The 21,821-nt window shown below is 39.8% G+C and overlaps 1 protein-coding gene across 1 annotated transcript; it reads left to right on the plus strand.

The window, feature by feature from the left end:
* Positions 1-20,653: 20,653 nt before the first annotated feature.
* Positions 20,654-21,340, plus strand: LOC107807437 (putative flavin-containing monooxygenase 1). The gene is made up of 2 exons (XM_075224048.1): positions 20,654-20,877; positions 21,019-21,340. Exons 1-2 carry the CDS (start codon positions 20,654-20,656, stop codon positions 21,338-21,340), a joined length of 546 nt encoding a protein of 181 aa, XP_075080149.1.
* Positions 21,341-21,821: the final 481 nt, after the last annotated feature.

Here is a 21,821-nt window from a genome sequence, read left to right on the forward strand (position 1 = left end):
ACTGCAATTGTTGACAAAGATCATGCAAACATTGTATGTACGGTATGAGTTTCAAATCCCGTGTTTCCCATTCTCCCTAAATTTGGTGCACCAGAAGGTCCGAGTCACCCAAGACCAAGACTTCCTGGACACCCATATCCACAGCTAACCTCAAACCCAGGATGCATGCCTCGTACTCAGCCATGTTGTTGGTGCAGTAAAAACGAAGCTGAGTCGTAACAGGGTAGTGCTGCCCTGTTTCAGAAATAAGTACTGCTCCTATCCCTACGCCCTTCATGTTTGCGTCCCCATCAAAGAAAAGTTTCCATCCAGGCTTCTCTACTTGCTCCAATTCATCAATGTGCATCACCTCTTCATCAGGAAAATAAGTTTTCAAAGGTTCATAATCTTCATCAACCGGGTTCTCGGCCAAATGGTCCGCCAAGGCCTGTGCTTTCATTGCAGTTCGAGTCACGTAGACAATGTCAAACTTTGTGAGCAGGATCTGCCACTTTGCAAGCCTCCTTGTGGGAATAGGCTTCTGAAAGATATACTTCAATGGATCCAAGCGAGATATGATATAGGTAGTGTAAGATGACAAATAATGTTTCAGCTTCTGTGCTACCCAAGTTAGGGCGCAACATGTCCTCTCAAACTGAGTGTACTTGACCTCATACGGTGTGAATTCTTTGCTGAGATAATAGATGGCTTGCTCCTTTCTGCTAGTGATATCATATTGACCTAATACACAGCCGAATGAATTGTCCAAAACTGTCAAATATAGTACCAAAGGTCGCCCTGGTTCTAGCGGGACCAACACGGGTAGATTTGACAAATACCCCTTTATCTTATCAAACGCCTCCTGACATTCATCTGTCTACTTGACCGTAGCGTCTTTCTTTAACAGCTTGAAGATAGGCTCACAAGTTGTTGTGAGCTGAGCGATGAACCTGCTGATATAATTCAATCTTCCCAACAAACTCATCACCTCGGTCTTGTTCTTCGGAGGTGGCAATTCCTGGATGGTCTTGATTTTCGATGGGTCCAGTTCAATACCCCGGCGGCTGACTATGAACCCCAACAACTTTCTAGATGGTACCTCAAAAGCGCACTTTGCCGGGTTGAGCTTAAGATTGTACCTGCGAAGCCTTTGGAAGAACTTCCTCAGATCCCTGACATGGTCAGACTGCTTTCTAGACTTTACGATCACATCATCCATGTACACCTCGATTTCCCGGTGTATCATATCATGGAATATTGTTGTCATTGCCCTCATGTAGGTTGCCCCAGCATTTTTCAAACCAAATGGCATGACCCCATAGCAGTACGTTCCCTACGGCATGATGAATGTCGTCTTTTCTGCATCTTCCTCGTCCATCAAGATCTGGTGATAACCCGCATAACAATCCACAAAAGAACCAAATCTCATGTTTGGAACAATTGTCAATCAATATATGGATGTTTGGCAGGGGAAAATTATCCTTCGGACTTGCTTTGTTGAGATCCTGATAATCAACGCACACCCTGGTCTTGCCATCCTTCTTTGGGACCGGCACGACGTTGGCTAACCAAGTGGGATACCACGTGACCCGAATAACTTTCGCATCGAACTGTTTGGTGACCTCTTCTTTGATCTTTACACTCATATCCGTCTTGAACTTTCTCAGATTTTGTTTGACAGGAGGGAATGTCGGGTCAGTGGGCAACTTGTGAACTACTAAATCAGTGCTTAGACCTGGCATGTCATCATAGGACCATGCAAAAATATCTTTGAATTCGAACAGTGCTTTGATTATCTCCTCCCTAAGTTGTGGTTCCATATGGACACTTATTTTAGTTTCACGGACATTATCTTGGTCCCCTAGATTAACTGCTTCTGTATCGTTCAAATTAGGTTTGGGCTTTTCCTCAAAATGACTTAATTCTTTACTAATGTCTTCATAGGCCTCATCATCATCAAATTCCAACTCGTCATCACACTCAATTTCTTGTATTATTATTTCAGAGTTAGATTGGCTTTTAAAAGTGGGCCGAAGATTCCTCATACATGTCATATCATTGATATCAGCATAAAAAGAACTGTACAAAAGAAAAAAAAACAAAATAGAATTAGAAGAAATGAAGGAAAAGGAACAATTGCATTTCATTGAATTTAAAGATAATAGGGTTTCAACACATCCAACTGGACGGAACAAAATATCTGAATTACAGACCCTGAAATAATCCAGACAACTAAAAGAAAATCAAAACCCACTACCAAGACTCCCTCCGAACAGGAAGAATAGTAGCTTCCCAATTGTTTATTTTTGCACGTGGTCCCACGAATTGCACATCTGCCTTGCTTGACCCTTCCCCAGCCTCAACCATGTTAACCTCGGTGAATAACCTTTCGAACCCCTTCTCCAAGTCTCCATCAGCACCAATCAATGATCCAGGAACCTTTGACAATAATTGCTTTCTGATACCCGGCTTGACGAATGATCTGGATAGACGCGAGATTGGCTTTGGCAATGCCCATGCTTTCTGTTTCATTTTCCTGGCTCGTTTCACGTCGGCAACTGTAGGCTGAACCCCGGACCAAAAGTATACAGATTCTTTGGAAGAGAAACTGGTTGCACAATACCTTGCAAAGATGCACCCAAACCCTTGCTCGGAACAAAACCATTTTTCAACATTTCAACGGCTACCATGACTGATGCCACATCCATCTTTGGAGTTGGAACACTCTTTCCTTCCGGAATTTTCTCTACCGATACTGTGTCGAAAACCTGATAAACCCAGGGTCCCTTGTCGTCGTCGACCTCTATGAACGGAACAAAGGCATCATTGGGCACACACAAATTATCTTCGCCGTGTACAACAATTTCCTGTCAATCCTATTCAAACTTGACCATTTGATGCAGAGTAGACGGGACTGCCTTGGCAGTATGAATCCAAGGTCGTCCCAACAGCATATTATATGAAACAGCCACATCGAGCTCCTGGAACTCCATAGTAAATTCAACTGGCCCTATGGTGAGCTCAAGCACTTGTGAATTCTTTCATCTTCCACTTTCAGCTTGTTCAACGTGGAGAGAGGACAAATGTTCGCACTAGACCCATTTTCAATCAGTACCCGAGTAACCACGGAATCTTTGCATTTTACCGTCAGATAAAGGGCTCTATTGTGCTAGGTACTCCCCACGGGCAACTCATCATCAGAAAAAGTGACTATGTTTACCTCAAATATCTTATTAGCTATCTTTTCCAAGTGGTTTACTGAGATTTTGTCATGGACATGGGCTTCGTTCAAGATCTTCATCAAAGCCCGACGGTGTTCGTCTGAATGGATCAATAATGACAAGAGCGAGATTTGAGTTGGCGTCTTCCTTAACTGCTCCACAATGGAATAGTCTTGAACTTTCTTCTTTCTCAGAAATTCCTCTGCTTCTTCCTCAGTCACCGCTTTCTTCACCAACACCGGGTTATCTTTTGAGGTCTTAGCTTTTCTCATCTCTTCGGGGGCGAAGCATCTTCCCGATCAAGTCAAACCATGAGTCTCAAACACTTCTTCTCTAACCTCTTTCCCCTTGTAAGTCACTATCACTCGTTCATAATTCCATGGGACTACCTTGCTGTCGACTATCGGTAATTGAGTTACTGGTTTGATAACGACGGGATCTGTGGAGGCGACCTTCACAATTACCACAAGTTTATTCGTCACTCCTGGCACAACCACTTTTGCTTTTTCATGTTTTCCTGCAACATCACTTGAGGACCCCTTCTTGACCTCCACAAATGGTTCACTATTTGCCCTGTTCAACTTGATCACAGACTTCTCACTTGTTGACTTTTCAAATGGCCTGGCTTCACTAGCCCGAATCATCATGACGGTCTGTGAAGGCTTCTTAGGCTCCCCTCCCCTATGCATTATCTCAATCATATTTGTTTCCTAATGGGCTGGCAAGGGATTCTGATTGATATTGGGTGCCTCCAGAGCTTGGACCTCAATCCGATTGGTGTCAATGAGTTCTTGAATGGCTGTTTTCAATTTCCAGCATTTCACTGTATCATGTCCCGGGGCCCCTGAACAATATTCACAACTCACCGAGCGGTCAAGATTTCTGGGAGGGGGATTCGGCAATGTAGCCTCGATCGGATTCAACATACCCAACTGTCTCAGTCTGTGGAACAGACTAGCATATGATTCTCCCAGTGGAGTGAAAGTCTTTAGCTTCTGCAACCTCTAATTCTTAAAGGCTTGGTTGGGTCAAAACCCATTCCAGGAGGATTTCTGTAGGATTTTGGGGGTGGATGGTTACTTTGTGGAGCTTGGTATGGGTTTTGTGGAGCTGGCACACGTCATTGTGCATGAGCGGGCGGCTAGGTATAGGTTTGTTCGTGATGGACAGAAAAATGGGGATCTAGCGGTGGGTAGTAGTGTTGTGGTGGGTTATATGGAGTGTGGGGGTAAGTTTGGAGATACGGTCACGGCGAGTTGTAGTAACGGGGAAGGTTCTTGGATCCAACCCAAGCTCCCGACTCAATTGTTGCAACGTCCTCCTTCTTCTTCTTCCCGAGCACACCCCCAGTACTGTTTTGAATGGCCTGAGTAGTCGCTTTGATTGCTGAATAACTAATGATCTTGTTGGACTTGAGTCCCTCTTCAACCATGCCTCCCATTTTCACGACTTCATTAAAGGACTTACCTACTGCTGACACCAAGTGACCGAAATAAGTGGGTTCCAAGGCTTGCAAGAAATAATCAACCATCTCACTTTCTTTCATCGGAGGGTCCACCCTCGCTGCTTTCTCTCTCCAACGGAATCCATATTCCCTGAAGCTCTCACCGGGCTTCTTCTCAAGCTTTGTCAATGACAGACGATCTGGGATAATTTTGAGGTTGTACTGAAAATGGCAGGCAAAGGCCTGGGCCAAATCGTCCCATGTGTACCACCTGTTGTGATCTTGTTTGGTGTACCATTCTAAGTCCGATCCACTTAAACTTTGGCTGAAATATGCCATCAGCAATTCATCTCTTCTACCTGCTCCTCTCATTTTGCTACAAAATCCTCTTAAGTGCGCTATTGGGTCACCATGCCCATCATAAAGAACAAATTTGGGCATTTTGAACCCTGATGGCAACTGAACATCTGGGAACAGACACAAATCCTTGTAGGCCACACTCACTTGATCACCCAGCCCCCTCATATCTCGGAACAATTGCTCTAACCTTTTTGACCTTTCTGATCATATGTTCATGCTCGGGATTTTTGGGCGGTTTCTCGGCCTCTGCCGGGAGATCAAGATGAGGGGTGTAAGGATATGGTTCTGGAACTTTGAAGGTGGGTTTAGGGGGATAGTACTGGTTGTCGTGAGTTTGGAACAGGGGTTCACTGGAAGATCGGTGTACTGTAGCAGGTGGAGGTGCCACAAAAATAGGTGTAATTGGTGGGGGGGTATGGGACTTGTTTGGGTGGTAGAGCTTGAGAAGTATGGGAAGTGGCACCATAGCATTGTTGGTAGAGGGGAAAGGCTGGAGATGAGTTCACAGTGGGAGGCTCCGGAGGTTGGGCTGATGGTGGGATATAAGCAGGGTTGGCGGGATAAACTGGTGGTGGATGCCCTTTCTCCCAGGCTTGGTACATTTCGGCCATCTGCTGCTTCAGCTTATACATTTCTTCCCTCATCGCATTAACGTCCATTTCTTCCACCTCTTTCGATGGGTCGACAATACTTGTTTCTGTTTCCTGGTTAGCCATATTCAGCATGTCTTTCGATCGGGTGTTGTATGAGTGAGTTGCCAGAATGCCGATCAACTAACCACCTGCCTGGACTTAATACATCAAACAACAACCTTGTTAGCGATTAGGCTTTAACAGATTGGTAACCGCACATTGGGCATGAATGCACCTAAACAGTTAACCGTCTTTATTATGTATTTGATCGGTTGCATGCGTCATTATGGCCTTTTCCTACTTTCGATTGCAAACCTCCCCCTTTTCTTTCTTTTTCTTTTTCTTCCTTTCGTTCTCTCTTTGTTTTTATTCTCTCTTGATTTTACTTTCTCTCTTTTCTTTCTTGCTTTTCTGCTCTTTGTTTCTATCTTTTATTTGGTTACGGTCGAATCCTATGGAGATTGCCTACGTATCATGACCCCGCATGAATCAGACCAAGCGTAGTTTTTGGGGATAAGTGCGAAATAAAACATTTTTGGGATTTTCAGTTTTCATAAAAAACAAATGCTTCCATTACAAAAATCAAAACTAACAAATTCCAAAAGACTAACAGATTTTGATACAAAGATGAAATAATAGATATCATATTCCAACAGAAGAAAATACAGACTCGAAAATAATTTGACGGACTCTAGCAGAAAGAAAAACTCAACATGACTGACGGACGCTTAACAAAAGGGAAATGCAGACTCAAGCAAAAAAATCATGAATACATCAATGCTCCTGGTGCCCGCGGAACATCATTTGGTCTCGCTGCGGGCCTATATGCAAGCTCCCTTTGAAGTCGATGCAAGTCGTTCATTATCTGTTTGACAAATGTCATTACTGCTGCAAAGAAGGTAGTGTGGGTCATATCCTCATAAATCTGGCACTTCATAATGATGTAGTCAGCGATGTTTCTAATTCTCTCTCTTATGACGCCTTTTTCTTGTAACAAACGCCCAATCTGTTGGGCCCTAGCTTCCGAAGTTTGCTCAGTCGTATGATTTTGCTCCTGAAGTTGTTGCAAATCTATTTCTAATTGCGCCAATGTTGTATAACAATGTTCCCTTTCAACTTTGAAGTCTTTTGCCTGTTTGATCATTTTGTTTTCCGAGGCGATGACCCTTTTCTTTAACCCTGCGACCTCATCGTCGTACCTTTCTCTCAATTGCTTGACCAGGCATACTCGTTCATCTGCGTTTTTAGCCAACTGCTTTCGAGCCTTGGCTAGTTCACTTTCTGCTTTGTTCAAATCAAAACTATAGTCATTTACTTTCTGCCTCAGGTTAGCTATGAGTTTTTCATCTCTGTCGTTTCGGGCTGGATTTTCTGCTGCTACTTTCATTTTCTGAATTTGAGCTCGAAGGGCCTCATTTTCTTTGGCTAGCTTTTTCTTTTCTCCTTCATCCGCCGCGACCTGCAAGCTATTCTCGAATTGAAGTTCTCTGACTTGCTTTTCCAATTTGCTTATGGTAGCCCTGTACTCATTTTCTTTGGTCAGCCAGTCCCATTGCACTTGTGCTCCGTTAGTAAATTGTTGGACATGGGGTCTCTTTGCGGGTATGTCAGGTTCATATTGAACTCGGGATCTTTTATCATTCCAAGCAGTATAAGTAGGCTCCACATTGCCTCTGGATAGGTCTCGTACTTGAGTATTAGGCCCTAAGAATCTGCACTGATGCCAAATCCAGCGCACTTTCTCTTCTGGGAAGGCAACTTTTGGATCTAACTCAATGACTTGCCGAATCAAATATTCATTGTGTGGGATGGTCTAGTATCGACCCAACTGACGCAAGACTCTGTGCGGAGCATAAGGCTGGATACTCCGCAGACCCATCAACAGCAAAAAACACACCTCAGCCGACATATAGATTACTTCGTTGACCGAGAGCCATCCGAATGTCCATTCGATCTTATTTGCGGCCAAAGATCTCAAATGATCATGCCATGATTCCGTACCATCCGAAAAATCATAACCCTCTACTCACTTTTCATGTTTTTCAATGCACTCAAGGCCGGTCATACCGCAATTCAAGTAGCCGAGACGGTGGCAAAGGTGTTCCTCCATCCATATTTGTAACAGCATATTGCACCCTTCAAAGAATTTTGCTCCTTCTCGACAGAGAGTGAGAGCTCGGTAAATTTCTACCAAGATCAGTGGCACTATAGTCCCATTTGCCTTTTTCATCATAAAGTCGGCTCTCCCTACTAGCCCCATCTCTATGTTCCCGTCTTTTCTCGGGCAAACCAAGATACCCAAGAACGCCACTATGAAAGCTAATCCTCTCCGAGATTCCCACTTGTCTTGATTTCCAACGTGAGTAAGACCGGTATCTGGCATTTCGAAGCCACGGGGATTCCCGTAATGTCGATATAGAAAGTAGAAGGTACAAAATCCTTTGGCCAGATTTCCGTCTCGGGTGTCCCGACTGATGCTTAACAAGTCCAAAAATTTGTAGGGGTTACTGTTCTTGGTGCTACCAAGTATTGACTTCTGAGATTCCCTTCGAAACCGGCATAGCCTGCTATCTCTTCTAGCGTAGGAGTTAACTCGAAATCCGCAAAGTGGAACACATTATGGGCTGGGTCCCAAAACGGTATCAAGGCCTCAATCACATCTTTTCTAGGCTTGACCTTCAAAAGCCCAATAAGACCACCCAATGCTTTTGTCACAACTTTTCTGTTGTCGCCCCCAAATCATTCCACCACATATGTAGCTCCAAAGGGATCTCTTCACGGACTGAGAAAGGTTCATTTTGATTTGTGCTCATCCTGCACATTTATTAAGGTAATTTTAATTAAGAGAAAACCATGACTCGTTTTGACTTAAGAGAAATGACTATTTTCAAAATTTTCACAAAACATCCGGCCTTGCCAACACGGCCTCTCAGCACATCAAAAACGAAGATTTTAATGTCGTGTCAGCTAACCAGCCAAAACCTTTAAAAGCGACAAAAAGTGGTTGTTCTTGCAAAAACAGCCTTCCGGTGCCCTTTTAAGGACATTTGGCTACTTCTGACAAGAATGGAATCACCCTAATTATTTTCAAATTAAAGATTTTGTTCTTTTGGCTATTTTCGCAAAAAGGAAGTTGGACCCGATGGGGGTTGCCTACGTATCTCACACCCTGTGAGAATCAAACTGGCGTAGTTCGGGCAAATAAAACAAACTATTTTTTATTTGAAAACAAGACTGTTTTTTTTTTACTTTATCGGTAAATAAAACTATTTTTTGAAAACAAAAACTTTTTTTTCTTTTTTTCTTTTCTTTCAAAATTTCGACAGAGTTTCGATACTATTTGGACATTATTTTTTTTTCAGCACAGGCGATTGACTCTCATACTGCTATTTCTCTTTCCTCAACTTTTCCCAATATTCATAAGCCGGTCAGCATGCAAGTCCGAAGCAAATAAATGCACAAATAGCAAGTAGGATGCATCGGGATGGTCTTGTTGTTTCGGGTGCACCTGTCCTAGACAGACCCAACCCCTGTGTTGAGTCTCCAAAGTCAAAATGCACATGATGCAAACAAACGTTCCTACTAGGGATCCGGCATAAGGTATTGTTATTCTAGGTTCAAAACTTAGGTTGATTGTTCTAGACCTGGCTTACCCGAGCGGATAGCTCGAGCCGGGGGGGTAGCGTACTGAGAATACAGAAGCTTCACCGCCTTTGCAACTTGTCCGAACCTCGTTCTAAATTTTGGATATGACTCTAACAAAAAATAAGTCACACGAAGTGCACACTTCTTCATGATTTAGAAGACTCGGAGAGAAGAGGGATTTCGCAACAGTTTATATACAGTTCACGGAATATCAAAGCAGTAAAAGCAATCAATTAGCACATTAGGCCCAAATCATGTAATAAAATCAGATAATGGATAAAGACAACTATAACAATTATGCTAAGCTCGAATTCTTGAACCCTGAACTAGAGATTCTGGGTTCGATCCCCAGCAGAGTCGCCAAAGCTGTCACACCTCCTTTTTACTTACACCCCGCGAAGGGTATAAATACAAGGGAGTTTTTCCAGTTAAAAGAAAATCGAAACGGGATTATTTATAAAAATCAGAGTCGCCACTTGGGAGATTTATGGTGTCCCAAGTCACCGGTTTAAATCCCGAATCAAGGAAAAGATTGACTCTGTTTGTTAGTCCGCGCACCAGAAATCCGGGTAAGGAATTCTATTAACCCAGAATAAGGTGTTAGGCATTCCCGAGTTCCTTGGTTCTAGCACGGTCACTCAACTATTATAATTGGCTTAATTATCTGATTTGAAAATATTTTGAACCTATGCATTTTAACTTTAAACCGCTTTTACTTCATTTTAAGAAGATTTCAACGTTATACAAAACATGCTTTTGGATCACGCCACATGAAATGCACCCGCGATCCATGACATATTTTATTTAATATTGTCAAGATTTGGATTTGGGTCACATGAAATGCACACCCGAGTTTAAGGAAGTTAATTATTAAAATTACGTGCCTAAAGCAACTACGCATTTTTAACATTGTGAGGGCCATGAAAAATTTGCTAAATGGCACGCCTCGAGTTTTAAGGATTTAAAAGAAATAATTAAATGTGGGCAGCGCATTTGAGATTTTATTTATCGCGGTGCACCTCAATTCCAATTCTAAAAGGGAATTCGAATTAAATTTTGGAGGGCCATAAGCTACTTATATTATCCAATATGGCTCACCTCGTAATGTAACTAGTGAGAATTCAATTAATTAGAGGACAGAATTATCAACACTTTTAAGACTAAAATTTCGGATCAATTTAAAACTAATAGACCAACAATCAGGAAGGATGAGCGAGTGGAATTAAAGAGCATTGGGCTCGGAAGACTGGCCCTACTGCCAAAAGACCTGGCCTGCCCTGATACAGGCCCAACGCGAGCCCCAAACCGTAGAGAATGGACATCAACAGATGTGGGACTCCAGATCGAGTCTCTACGCATGCAAAACATCAGAATTATCTGAATTAATGGCCCTGATCTCATTAACTGGGTCATCGCTAGGCCCAAGTTCAGACTCGCCCTTTGTGCACAGTGGATTGACTGTAAATAATTCAAGATACTACATGAAACATAATATGGAATTGACCTCCCACTTCTGAATCTCAATTATTTAAGGCTAAGATGACCAACCATTCTCAGCAAAAATGCTCAATGTACAACTAACTGCTTGCACTTCAATTAAGCAACTCAGTGAAACATGAAATGAAACTAACCCTTTATTCCTGAATTTTAACTATCAACTAATCATTATGAATTGGAAAACAACAAATCTAACTGAAACATGTTCATAATTAACACCAAAATAGACTAATGCTTCTGAGTTTTAGCCCATTAACTGAACATTCTGAATTGAAACAACTAATCTTAACTAAGCGTGCTCACAACCAGCAGCAAAATGAACTGACACCTGCTTCTATTATTAGAATACTCTGGACCAATTCCTCCCCTTTAAACACAATTCCAATACCCACGAAATCCAATGAATACATTCTGTCAAACTAATATATAAGTACATGATCAAACTAACACAATTAACATGTTATTAAAACTTAAGTGAGTTATTCAGCAAACAAATCTCAACACCATTTATATCACAAGATTCCCCAAGAATGCATCTGTCCTGAATTTAACTCGGTTAACAGGTTATTTCCAAGTCTTATAACAGTCCCAAATCTAATACAACTCAACGAATTTGAATATTCAGAATAAAAACTACCTAGCATACACCAAGAATCAAATAACGAAAACAGACATTATATAGAACTACTGCAGATAGAACTATTATCATTTCTTAACTTCATTTTCGTTTCCCTCTTCAAATTGGATTTCACATTGGGTAAAGTTCAAAAAATGTACCTGTAAATGGACAAAGAAAAATAGGTAAGGATCAGTAAGCTACATCAAAGATATCAAACAGGAAGCAGCAATCAGCTAAACCCAGATTTGAACAGTCAAGATAGTGAAATCAACTTTAGGCATTCAGTAGAATAGTAAACCCAACCACAAGCTTGAACCAGAATTTTCCAAAATCACAATTCTAATCCATTTCTACCCTCAGATGAATCAAAGTTGTTTGGAAATTGAAAGATTCAAAAATCACTGAAAAAAGTTCAATGAAACAGTTAAATCAGGCGTTTGTATTTCTGGATTTTTTATCTCTGAATCTTCTTCCCCCCAATCTTACTTGAATGTCAAGTTATGATGCCTTTATAGGCAAGGTTCTAGGGAAGCAAAAATGACTTCAGTTTTTGCCCTTTACTCCTTTTTTAATTTTTGTTTTTGCTAGTTGATCCTTAATTTAAAAATCAGGTTTTCACACAAGTCCCAACCCCAGCTTCTAAGAAGCTTCCCAATTCTGTTACTCATAGATTCCCTCCCCCAATTTTCCAAACTACCCCTCGAGCCATGGTTATTTACTCTAGGAAACCAACCTAGCAGAACCCATGTTGATACTTAGACAGACTGAATGGGCCACGGGTCAATTTGGCCCAACTGTTCAACCCCAAATGAACCAGAATAGACCCAAAAACCCAACCCTCGATATCAAAGATCTACTCGGCCCAACTAGCAATTATCTGACTACCAAATAACACAGAACAATTAAATTTCAGCCTAAATGGTTTACTAACTAAACTTAACCAAACTACCAATTGACAACTAACCTAACAAGACTCCGACTACTCATGCATGAATGAATAGATTCCGGATCAAATGAAGAATGATTCAAGAAGAGGAGAAGAAACAGAAAATTTGAAAACAAACGAGGGACAGATTAAACTAAAAAGAAAGAAAGAAAAAATACCTGAGAAAAGTTTGAAAAATAAAAGGGAAGCCTGGGTCTTTAGATCCTCGGATTTTCCGGCCAAATCTGAGGTTAATCGTGTGCTCTTACGAAGAACATACGAATAAACTCAGATTCGGCACGAAATTTTTCCAAAACTTGACTTGGGATTTCTAGGGTTCGTTTCTGATCTAAGATTCGAGGAGCTGGGGCAACATTCGAGGGAAACGGAGTGGGGATTCGGAATGAGGGGGTCAGGGTGGTTCGGTGGTGTGATTTTGGTGGTGTTTGGAGGTGGCGCCGCCACCAGAGGCCGGGGATTTGGGGGCGGCTCAGCTAGGGTTTCGGGGTGTTTCTGAGAGATGAAAGGTTGGGGAGATGAGACCGGGGGGGTGCAAGGCATTTGGACACTTTTATAGGTGTGACCCAATACGTTCCGGACCGTCAGATGAAGCAAGATGAAGGGCCAAGATTTGTTAAGGCAAACTGAACTTAAAACGACGTCGTTTCAACGGCCTGGGTGATGGGCTACCTGGACCGGGTAAGACAAAGGACTTTAGGGCCGAGTATTGGGTAATTTTGTTTGGCTACGAACAATTAAATGGGTTTTAGCCCAGATCTGGATCTCCTTTCACTTCTTTCCTTTTCTTTTTCAATTTCAAAATTCTTTCCTTTTCCAAAATTAAAATAAAACCTCAATTAATTAATAATAATTTTTAAACTAAATTAACCTACCCAATTAGATTAATCACTCATCATGGTATTTACAATAATTAATTAAATCCTAAATTTAAAGTAAAATTATACAATTCAAAATTAAAAAGTAAAAATGCAAAAATGAATTATTTTTGTGATTTTCATTTTTTATAAAACAAACTAATTTGCTAATTAATCTAAAAATATAAAATTAAATCCTAAATGCAGATGCAACGTATTTTTGTATTTTTCATGAATTAAATATAATAAACGTGCACAGACAAATGCAAATAATTAACAAAAAATGCCACGAAATCCAACAAAATCGCAGACACTGAAAGATGGAGAAATCTGTGTCTCCATTAACTGAACATTCTGAATTGAAACAACTAATCTTAACTAAGCATGCTCACAACCAGCAGCAAAATGAACTGACACCTGCTTCTATTATTGGAATACTCTGGACCAATTCTTCCCCTTTAAACACAATTCCAACAAGCACGAAATCCAATGAATACATTCTGCCAAACTAATATATAAGTACATGATCAAACTAACACAATTAACATGTTATCAAAACTTAAGTGAGCTATTCAGCAAATAAATCTCAATACCATTTATATCACAAGATTCCCCAAGAATGCATCTGTCCTGAATTTAACTCGGTTAACAGGTTATTTCCAAGTCTTATAACAATCCCAAATCTAATACAACTCAACGAATTCGAATATTCAGAATAAAAACTACCTAGCATACACCAAGAATCAAGTAACGAAAACAGACATTATATAGAATTACTGCAGATAGAACTATTATCATTTCTTAACTTCATTATCATTTCCCTCTTCAAATTGGATTTCACATTGGGTAAAATTCAAAAATGTACCTGTAAATGGACAAAGAAAAATAGGTAAGGAGCAGTAAGTTGCAGCAGAGATATCAAACAGGAAGCAGCACCACAGAATCAGCTAAACTCAGATTTGAACAGTCAAGATAGTGAAATCGACTTCAGGCATTCAGTAGAATAGTAAACCCAACAACAAAATTCATATAGGGCAAAAATCACGTGTTCACAGGTGTTATGTGTCATCCTTCAGATGGAGAAGCTTGGAAGCACTTTGATAGGACATATCCAGATTTTGCTAGTGAACCAAGGAACATTCGGTTAGGTTTGTGTGTGGATGGCTTCACGCCTTTTTCTGTATCTGCGACACTATATTCATGTTAGCATGTCTTTCTTACACCTTATAATCTACCACCCGAGTTGTGCATGACTAGTCCATATATATTCTTAAATTGTATTATCCCCGGTCCACGTAATCCAAAAAGTTTGATAGATGAGCAACCTTTGATTGATGAGCTGAAACAATTGTGGTATGATGGTGTTGAAACATATGACATATTAACCAAGAAGAATTTCAATTTGCGTGCTAATTTAATGTGGACAATTAACGATTTCCTGCATATGGAATGTTGTCTAGGTGGATGACTGCTGGGAAGCTAGCTTGTCCTTACTGCATGGAAAATAGTAAAGCGTTCACTTTGAAACATGGCCGAAAGCAATCATGGTTTGATTGTCATCATCAATTCTTGCCTCCTGATCATGAGTTTAGAAGGATGAAAAATGCATTCAAAAAGAATAAAATGGAATATGATTCTCCACCTCCGATACTTTCAGGTGAGGAAATTTGAGAGAGGGTTCAGAACTTCAGTAAAGTTACTGAAGCTCCACCTTATAGATTCCCCGGATATGGTGTTACTCATAATTGGACGAAACAGAGTATATTTTGGGAGTTGCCTTATTAGAAGGATAATCTTTTCTGTCACAACCTCGATGCCATGCATATTGAGAAGAATTATTTTGACAATTTGTTCAACACAGTGATGGATGTTAAAGGTAAGACAAAGGATAACCCGAAGGCTAGAATGGACTTACAAGAATATTGCAAGCGGCCTAAATTATACTTGCAGACAGAAAATAATGGTAAGATATTCAAGCCAAAGCAAGATACACATTCACTTTGGAGGAAAGACGGCAAATTTGTGATTGGGTAACAAAATTGAAGATGCCTGAGGGTTATGCGTCGAATCTTAGGAAAATAGTTGATATGGAGGTAGGGAAGTTGAGCCATTTGAAAAGTCATGACTGTCATGTTTTCATGGAGACCTTAGTGCCTATTGCATTTTGTGGTTTGCCTGAAAGAATCTGCAAACCCATCACAGAGATTAGTTTGTTTTTCAAAAACTTGTGTTATTCCACATTAAGGGAAGAAAACCTACTCTGGATGGATCAGAACATTCGTGTAACTTATAGTAAGATGGAAAAGATATTTCCATGTGGGTTTTTTGATATGATGGAACACCTTCCAATCCACCTTGTACACGAGGCACGACTTGGAGGGCCTGTTCAATGCATATGGATGTATCCCTTTGAGAGGTAATATTATAAGTTTGATGTAATTTTCTGGTTTATTTGAATGTTCTTGGCTAACCTGAAATTATATAGGACAATTGGCAAATGCAAACAATTTGTTAAGCAGAGGAATAGGATTAAAGGACCTATATGCGAAGCTTATCTTGCAAAAGAAGCTGCTCATTTTTGTTCTTATTATTTTGAGAGTAATGTGTCATGTGCTAGGAATAGGCACACGGTCGAATGTGTCAATGATCCATTATATCCGCCTATGTCCATATTCAATCAACCAGGCCGATGTTCTAAGGATGTTAGAAAGAGAAGTTTGAGTGATATGGAGTACAAGTCAGCTACACTTCATGTGTTGCTAAATTGTCTCGAATTTGTACCGTTTCTCAAGTAAGTATTGATTTAGTAGTTATCAAAATATAAAATTTACTGTGATTACATCCCAATGCAACTACTAAAAATATTTGATGTGTCACAGTCACTTCGTGGGTCAATTTGGCCATGATGCTGTATATACGACATTTGATACGTGGTTCAAACAATTTGTAAGTTTATCCTTAAAATATTCTAACACTATGTAGGTAAACAATGTTTGGAAGTTATTCTAACTTATGAATTTTTTTAACAATATGTATTTAAATGATCCAAATAATGGTTTAAATCAATTTTTGAAAGATATATCTTGGGGACCTGGGCTTGAGGTCACAACAATGTCTAAATATGCTGTGAATGGTTATAAGTTTCATACAAAGGATTGCTCTAAAAATAAAAATAACAACAACAGTGGGGTGTGAGTTCAAGGTGGTGATGGCAACCAAGTTGGAGATATTGATTATTATGGTGTGCTCAAAGAAATAATAGAACTAGAATATACAGGTTGGTCATTTAAGAAATTGATACTCTTTAGATGCAAGTGGTTTGACCCAAATCCAACAAGAGGTACAAGAATACACAATCAATACAACATAATTGAGGTTAATCATACGAGGGAGTATGATCGTTATGATCCTTTCATAATTGCACATAATTTTAAGCAAGTGTATTATGCTCCTTATCCATTGCGGCAGAATAAGTCTGATTGGTGGGTTGTAATCAAAACTAAGCCTGTAGGTAGGGTGGAAGTCGAGAATGTGTTAGATGTTGCATATCAAAACGATATCTCCAGTGTTCACCAAATAGTGGACGAACTTTTAGAAAATGATTTGGAATATCCTGAACACATATTGGAAGAAGTTGATATAAATGAAGTAAGAATTATAGAAAACGAGGAAGAAGAATCAACTGATGAAGCTCAAACTAGTGAGGAAGAAGAATTCTCGGACGAGGAACTATACGTCGATGAGCTTTAAAAAGTTGGTTTCTTTAATAACTCTCGTTTATAACTAGTTTCTTTATATGTTTCAATCTAAATATGTATTATATTATGCAGATGACAGGCAAGGGTCGAGGTAACAATGATCCTACCAATTCTCGGGGTCGAGAAAAGGCTAGGAAACCAAAGAGGAGGGTAGAAGATAATACTCAATCTTTGCCTCCAGAGATGCCTATGCCTATGTCTTTGCCTCCACCCCAGGGCTATTCTGAGCTGCCACAGCATCACGATCCCTACACCTTCGTGCAGACACCAGGTCTTTCATCACAGGGCCATAGGACTATACGTCCGACATACAGTCCACCTGCCTCACAACCACGTGGATCGTAGCCATCTGCATCGTATGGATCGCATAGATCTATGTCACATCCACATGGATCATATCCATTAGTGTCACAGCCACTCGGGTCACAGCAATCAGTATCACAGCCACTTGCGGTCCATCCAGCTATGTCGCAGTCACAGGGATCGCAGCCATGTTCATTAGGGACTCCATCTATTTTAGGCCTTCGCCTGCGAGATACTAGATCTGACTCCCTACACCTTCCACACATGCCTCTGATATACATGCTTCGGATGGTGATGCTGATGATGATGAAAAGGTGCATTATGATCAATATGGCAGGATCATCATAGTCCCTGAGGGTGATGGGTAAGAGTTATTTATTATTTTTACGTTTATTGTTTTGTACAGTTTTTACTAAGATATTAATGTGTTTTTTTTATTAAATTGCAGGTTCATCCCGAGTAATATTACTACGAGGATAATCACCAAAGCAACCAGAAAGTTTTATGATGGCCCTTATGTGACTTGGAGTGAATTCTCATTCTCGCTGAAGGAGCAAAATTTAAGGTATAAATGTTCTTTTAAGCAGTATAATTATTTATATTTATGATATTTTCATATAATATTTAACTTTTGAAATACAGATCAAGTGTGTATGGGAACACCGTTATAGCGTGGAAGTGGCTGCAAATTTTCATCTCAAAGATCGCAAGCAGTTGTCGCATAGTTTCTCCAAAGCTTAGAAAGTTGAACCAGAAGCCTGACTGGTTGCTTCAGAATTTAAGGGAGGATTTGCAAAGGTAATGGCTTACCGCAAAGTTCTTAGAGAAGAGCGAAAAAGGAAAGAAAGCTCGCGCATCTGAGAAGGGAAGATCCTTGCACACTGGAGGTGCGATCAGCCTAGGGACAATAAAAAGAAGAATGGTACGTAATTGCTTAATTTATTTTAATTTTCAAAGTATATCTATTCTATTTATTAAGTAAAATTTATGAGTTTTCAAGAAAAGAAGTTGGGGCGTCCGATGAACCAAGATAAGCTATTCAAGAAGACTCATATTTTAAAGAAGAAGAAAGAGACAGATCAAGAAAGGCGGGTCGAGGGCCGAGCCTCGACTGTACATGTAAGTTTTCACTTTTCATTAAGTATTTTGATTTACTTTTATATAAATTTTGAAATACTAATTCAATGTAATTTTTCTTATAGGGTCGCTTCACAGCTAAAGTGGAGGAATTCATATGCAGTCAGCCACCTAATGAGTCGGGCGAGCCAATCCAACCTTCGGACGAGAATGCTGAAAGAATGTGGACGGAGGCTTCAGGCGATCCAAAATGGGGATGGTATACAGGCTTCCTACTAAGAAATTTCATCGCTATAAGTATGAAATGCAAGGAATAGGGACTTCCTCGCAAGGCGAGCAACTTGATGGGGAGAGCCTCTCCGCTATACGGGAGACTGTGACAAAGCTCACATCCGAGCTAGAAGCGGCCAAGGAAAGAGAAAAACTTAGAGATGCTCAGTACATTGGCATGCAAGCTCAGTGCCAGGGCATGCAAGAGCAGCTCAAATCTCTCCTAGCTTCTGGAGGTTTTCCGATTCCCCGATCTCGTGAGTCATTGCCAGAGGCTCGACTTCCCTGTGCTCGTTCCTCCCGTCCTCCAAGTGCTCGTTCCTCTCGTCCTCCCCGTGATCATTCTTCCCATCCTCGACAAGTAGACCCTTATGTATACCTTCTTGGTGATGAAAGTTCATCAGACGGTGATGATAATGATGTACAAAACACTCCTTGACTTTTATACACTTTGAACGAGACACATAGAATCGATTTTCGAATGGGCTTGTAGTAAGAGTTAACTTAGTTTGGTTAGCTTAATGTGTTAGTTCTATTGAACTTTATACTTTGTTGGTTTTAATGTTGTTGTTAATGTTGTCGTTAATGTTATTGTTGTGTTGTTGTTGTTGTTGTTGTTGTTGTGTCGTTGTTAGTTTGTTGTTGGTATTGTTGGTGGTGTTGCTTGTAATAGGGATTTGGTATGCTGGCATGTGGTGTAGCTGTCAAAACAGGCAGTTTCTGCCAAAATTATACCAGAAAAGCGACCAACTTTGGTCGCTTGTTGGTCGCTTTTCTATTTTAAAAAAAATATTTTCTGGGCAATAGCGACCAAGGTTGGTCACTAATTAAACTAGATTTCTTAAAAAGCGACCAACTTTGGTCTGTATTCTATTAAAAAAATAATTTCTGGAAAATAGCGACCAATTTTGGTCACTTATGTTTAAAAAATAATTAAATTCTTGAAATTAGAGACCAATTTTGGTCGCTTATGCTTAAAAAAAATTAAAAAATTAAAAAAAATTAGAAAAAAAAAGCGACCAACTTTGGTCGCTATTTTCTAGATTTTAAAATATAATATTTGGTTTACAAACCAAAGTTGGTCGCTATATTTTGATCAATAATAAATAAATAACGTAATTTAAATATAGAGACCAACTTTGGTCGCTAAATTTATATTATTAAAATATTAAAGCTACCAAAGTTGGTCGGTATATTGTTTACCCGGAATATTTGGTCCTTTTACCTTAGAGACCAAAGTTAGTCGCTAATTAGCGACCAACTTTGGTCCCTAATATAAAGGGACCAGCAAAATAGCGACCAAGCCTGTTTAGACGCTTTTTGATCGTTTTTTAACTTGTAAGCGACCAACTTTGATCTCTTTTTGTGGTCGCTTTTTCCGGATTTCTAGTAGTGTATAAATTGTGGTGTTTCTTCTTTGTGTTGTAGATGGAAAAAAATGCTTGTGTGTATGAAAAAATGAACGTGGTGTAGTGAAAAGGACATTTTGTTGAAGGAAGGTGTTTATTTTGGTGGAGTTTTAGACTAAACAATTTGTCCGGAGTTTGTTCGAGTCACACGACGTTGTTGGACTGTTGTATCCTAGAGGGGCAAGTCAAGAGTATTACTGCTGGACCGGTGAAGATGTTACTGCAGTGGGCTTGAATCTCCTTAAAAAAAACGAGATATCCCCGCCTCAATCGAAAGGATATTTATTTATTTTTCTTCATCTTAATTTATAACTGTAATTACTTGTACCAACAGCCATTTTACTTGTTCTATTCTACTCGATCTTCTCAGTTCCTCCATTCAAGACCTAATCAAGGCCTAATAAGAACCCGGCTTTGCCACTTGCTTTCTCTGATCAGCCCCATTCTTTTCTTTTGTGTGTGTTCTTCTTGAAATCTAGTGCATCATTTCACGTAGGAGTAACATAAGTGTCATGTATATTGCGACAGAGAAGAGGAGCTTCGAAGTTAATCAAGTCCTATTTGGTATGGAAACTTCCACTAGAAAAGTATGGACTGAAACCAGAACACCCTTTTGAGGAAGACTATGCATCTTGTCAAATGGCTATCTTGCCTCATAATTTCTTCACTGAGGCTGATAAGGGTAAAATCTTGTTCAAAAGAACACTGTCGAAGTGGTGGTTCAGGGAAGGAGGAATCGAATTCGAGGACAACACCAAATTGGAAGCTGATGTTGTCATACTTGCAACTGGTTTTGATGGGAAGAAAAAGCTCAGACACATATTACCAGATCCCTTTTCGCAGTCTGCTAGAGTTCCCCTCTGGCATGATTCCATTATACATGTAATTAGGCACTCTCTAGCCCTAATATTAAAGTTTGGCTTTAGGCCACAAATTTTATTGAGCCGCCTCATATAGTTGATGATGTATACTAAAAAAAATATTATTTTCCAATTCCTTAACAGGGGAACAGTTCATCCATTAATTCCAAATATGGCTTTTGTGGGTTATCCTGAAAGTGTTTCGAACCTGCATTCAGCTGAGATACATTGCATGTGGCTGTCACGACTTGTAGATGATCTATTTAAACTAGCCCCTGTTGAGAAAATGCTGGAACAGGTGACACAGGAGATGGAGATTATGAAGAGGACAACAAGATTCTATAAGAGAAATTGCATTTCCACTTTCAGTATAAATCATAGTGATGAAATCTGTGAAGAGATGGGATGGCAATGTTGGAGAAAGAAGAATTGGTTGGCTGAAGCGTTTAGTAGATTCATTCAATAAATCTACTAAATTTACTACTTATATTAAGTTTATACATTCTTATATATCTAATTAAGCAATAATGCATTACACTAATCAAAAAGGAGGAAAAGAAGAACAAAACTTAGATACTTCGCACTACATACGAAATGGTATGTATGAAATGACAAGTTATAATATTTCAAGATTACATGAGTTATTCCATTCTCATTTGCAATTTAGTATGCGAAAGCATATGATTGTCCAGTAATTTATGTGTTATATTTATTAAATGGGTCGAATGAATTTTATAATTTTGGATAGATATTGCTCTTGAATCAACTTACGAAGTCGTTAACTGATAGAGCCAATAGGCCTGGCTGTTTCACCAACTCTGAAATCTGACTCATCACTGGGTTGGCCAGCTGAGTTTTTGGGCCAAGTGACAAAACTGAATCGGGCTTTAGCCCAATATATTTTTGAGAAATGTATATTTGAAGAATTAATTCAAATAGCCGCCCAC

Source organism: Nicotiana tabacum, chromosome 10 (genome assembly GCF_000715075.1).
Source record: "Nicotiana tabacum cultivar K326 chromosome 10, ASM71507v2, whole genome shotgun sequence".
In the NCBI taxonomy this organism is placed as follows: domain Eukaryota; kingdom Viridiplantae; phylum Streptophyta; class Magnoliopsida; order Solanales; family Solanaceae; genus Nicotiana; species Nicotiana tabacum.

What these genes read in the sequence shown, in the direction of transcription:
- LOC107807437 (XM_075224048.1), top strand. Translation starts at nt 20,654, where the DNA reads ATGGCTATCTTGCCTCATAATTTCTTCACTGAGGCTGATAAGGGTAAA. An exon ending in TCTGCTAGAGTTCCCCTCTG is followed by an intron (nt 20,878 to 21,018) that starts GCATGATTCCAT and finishes ATTCCTTAACAG; the next exon opens with GGGAACAGTTCATCCATTAA.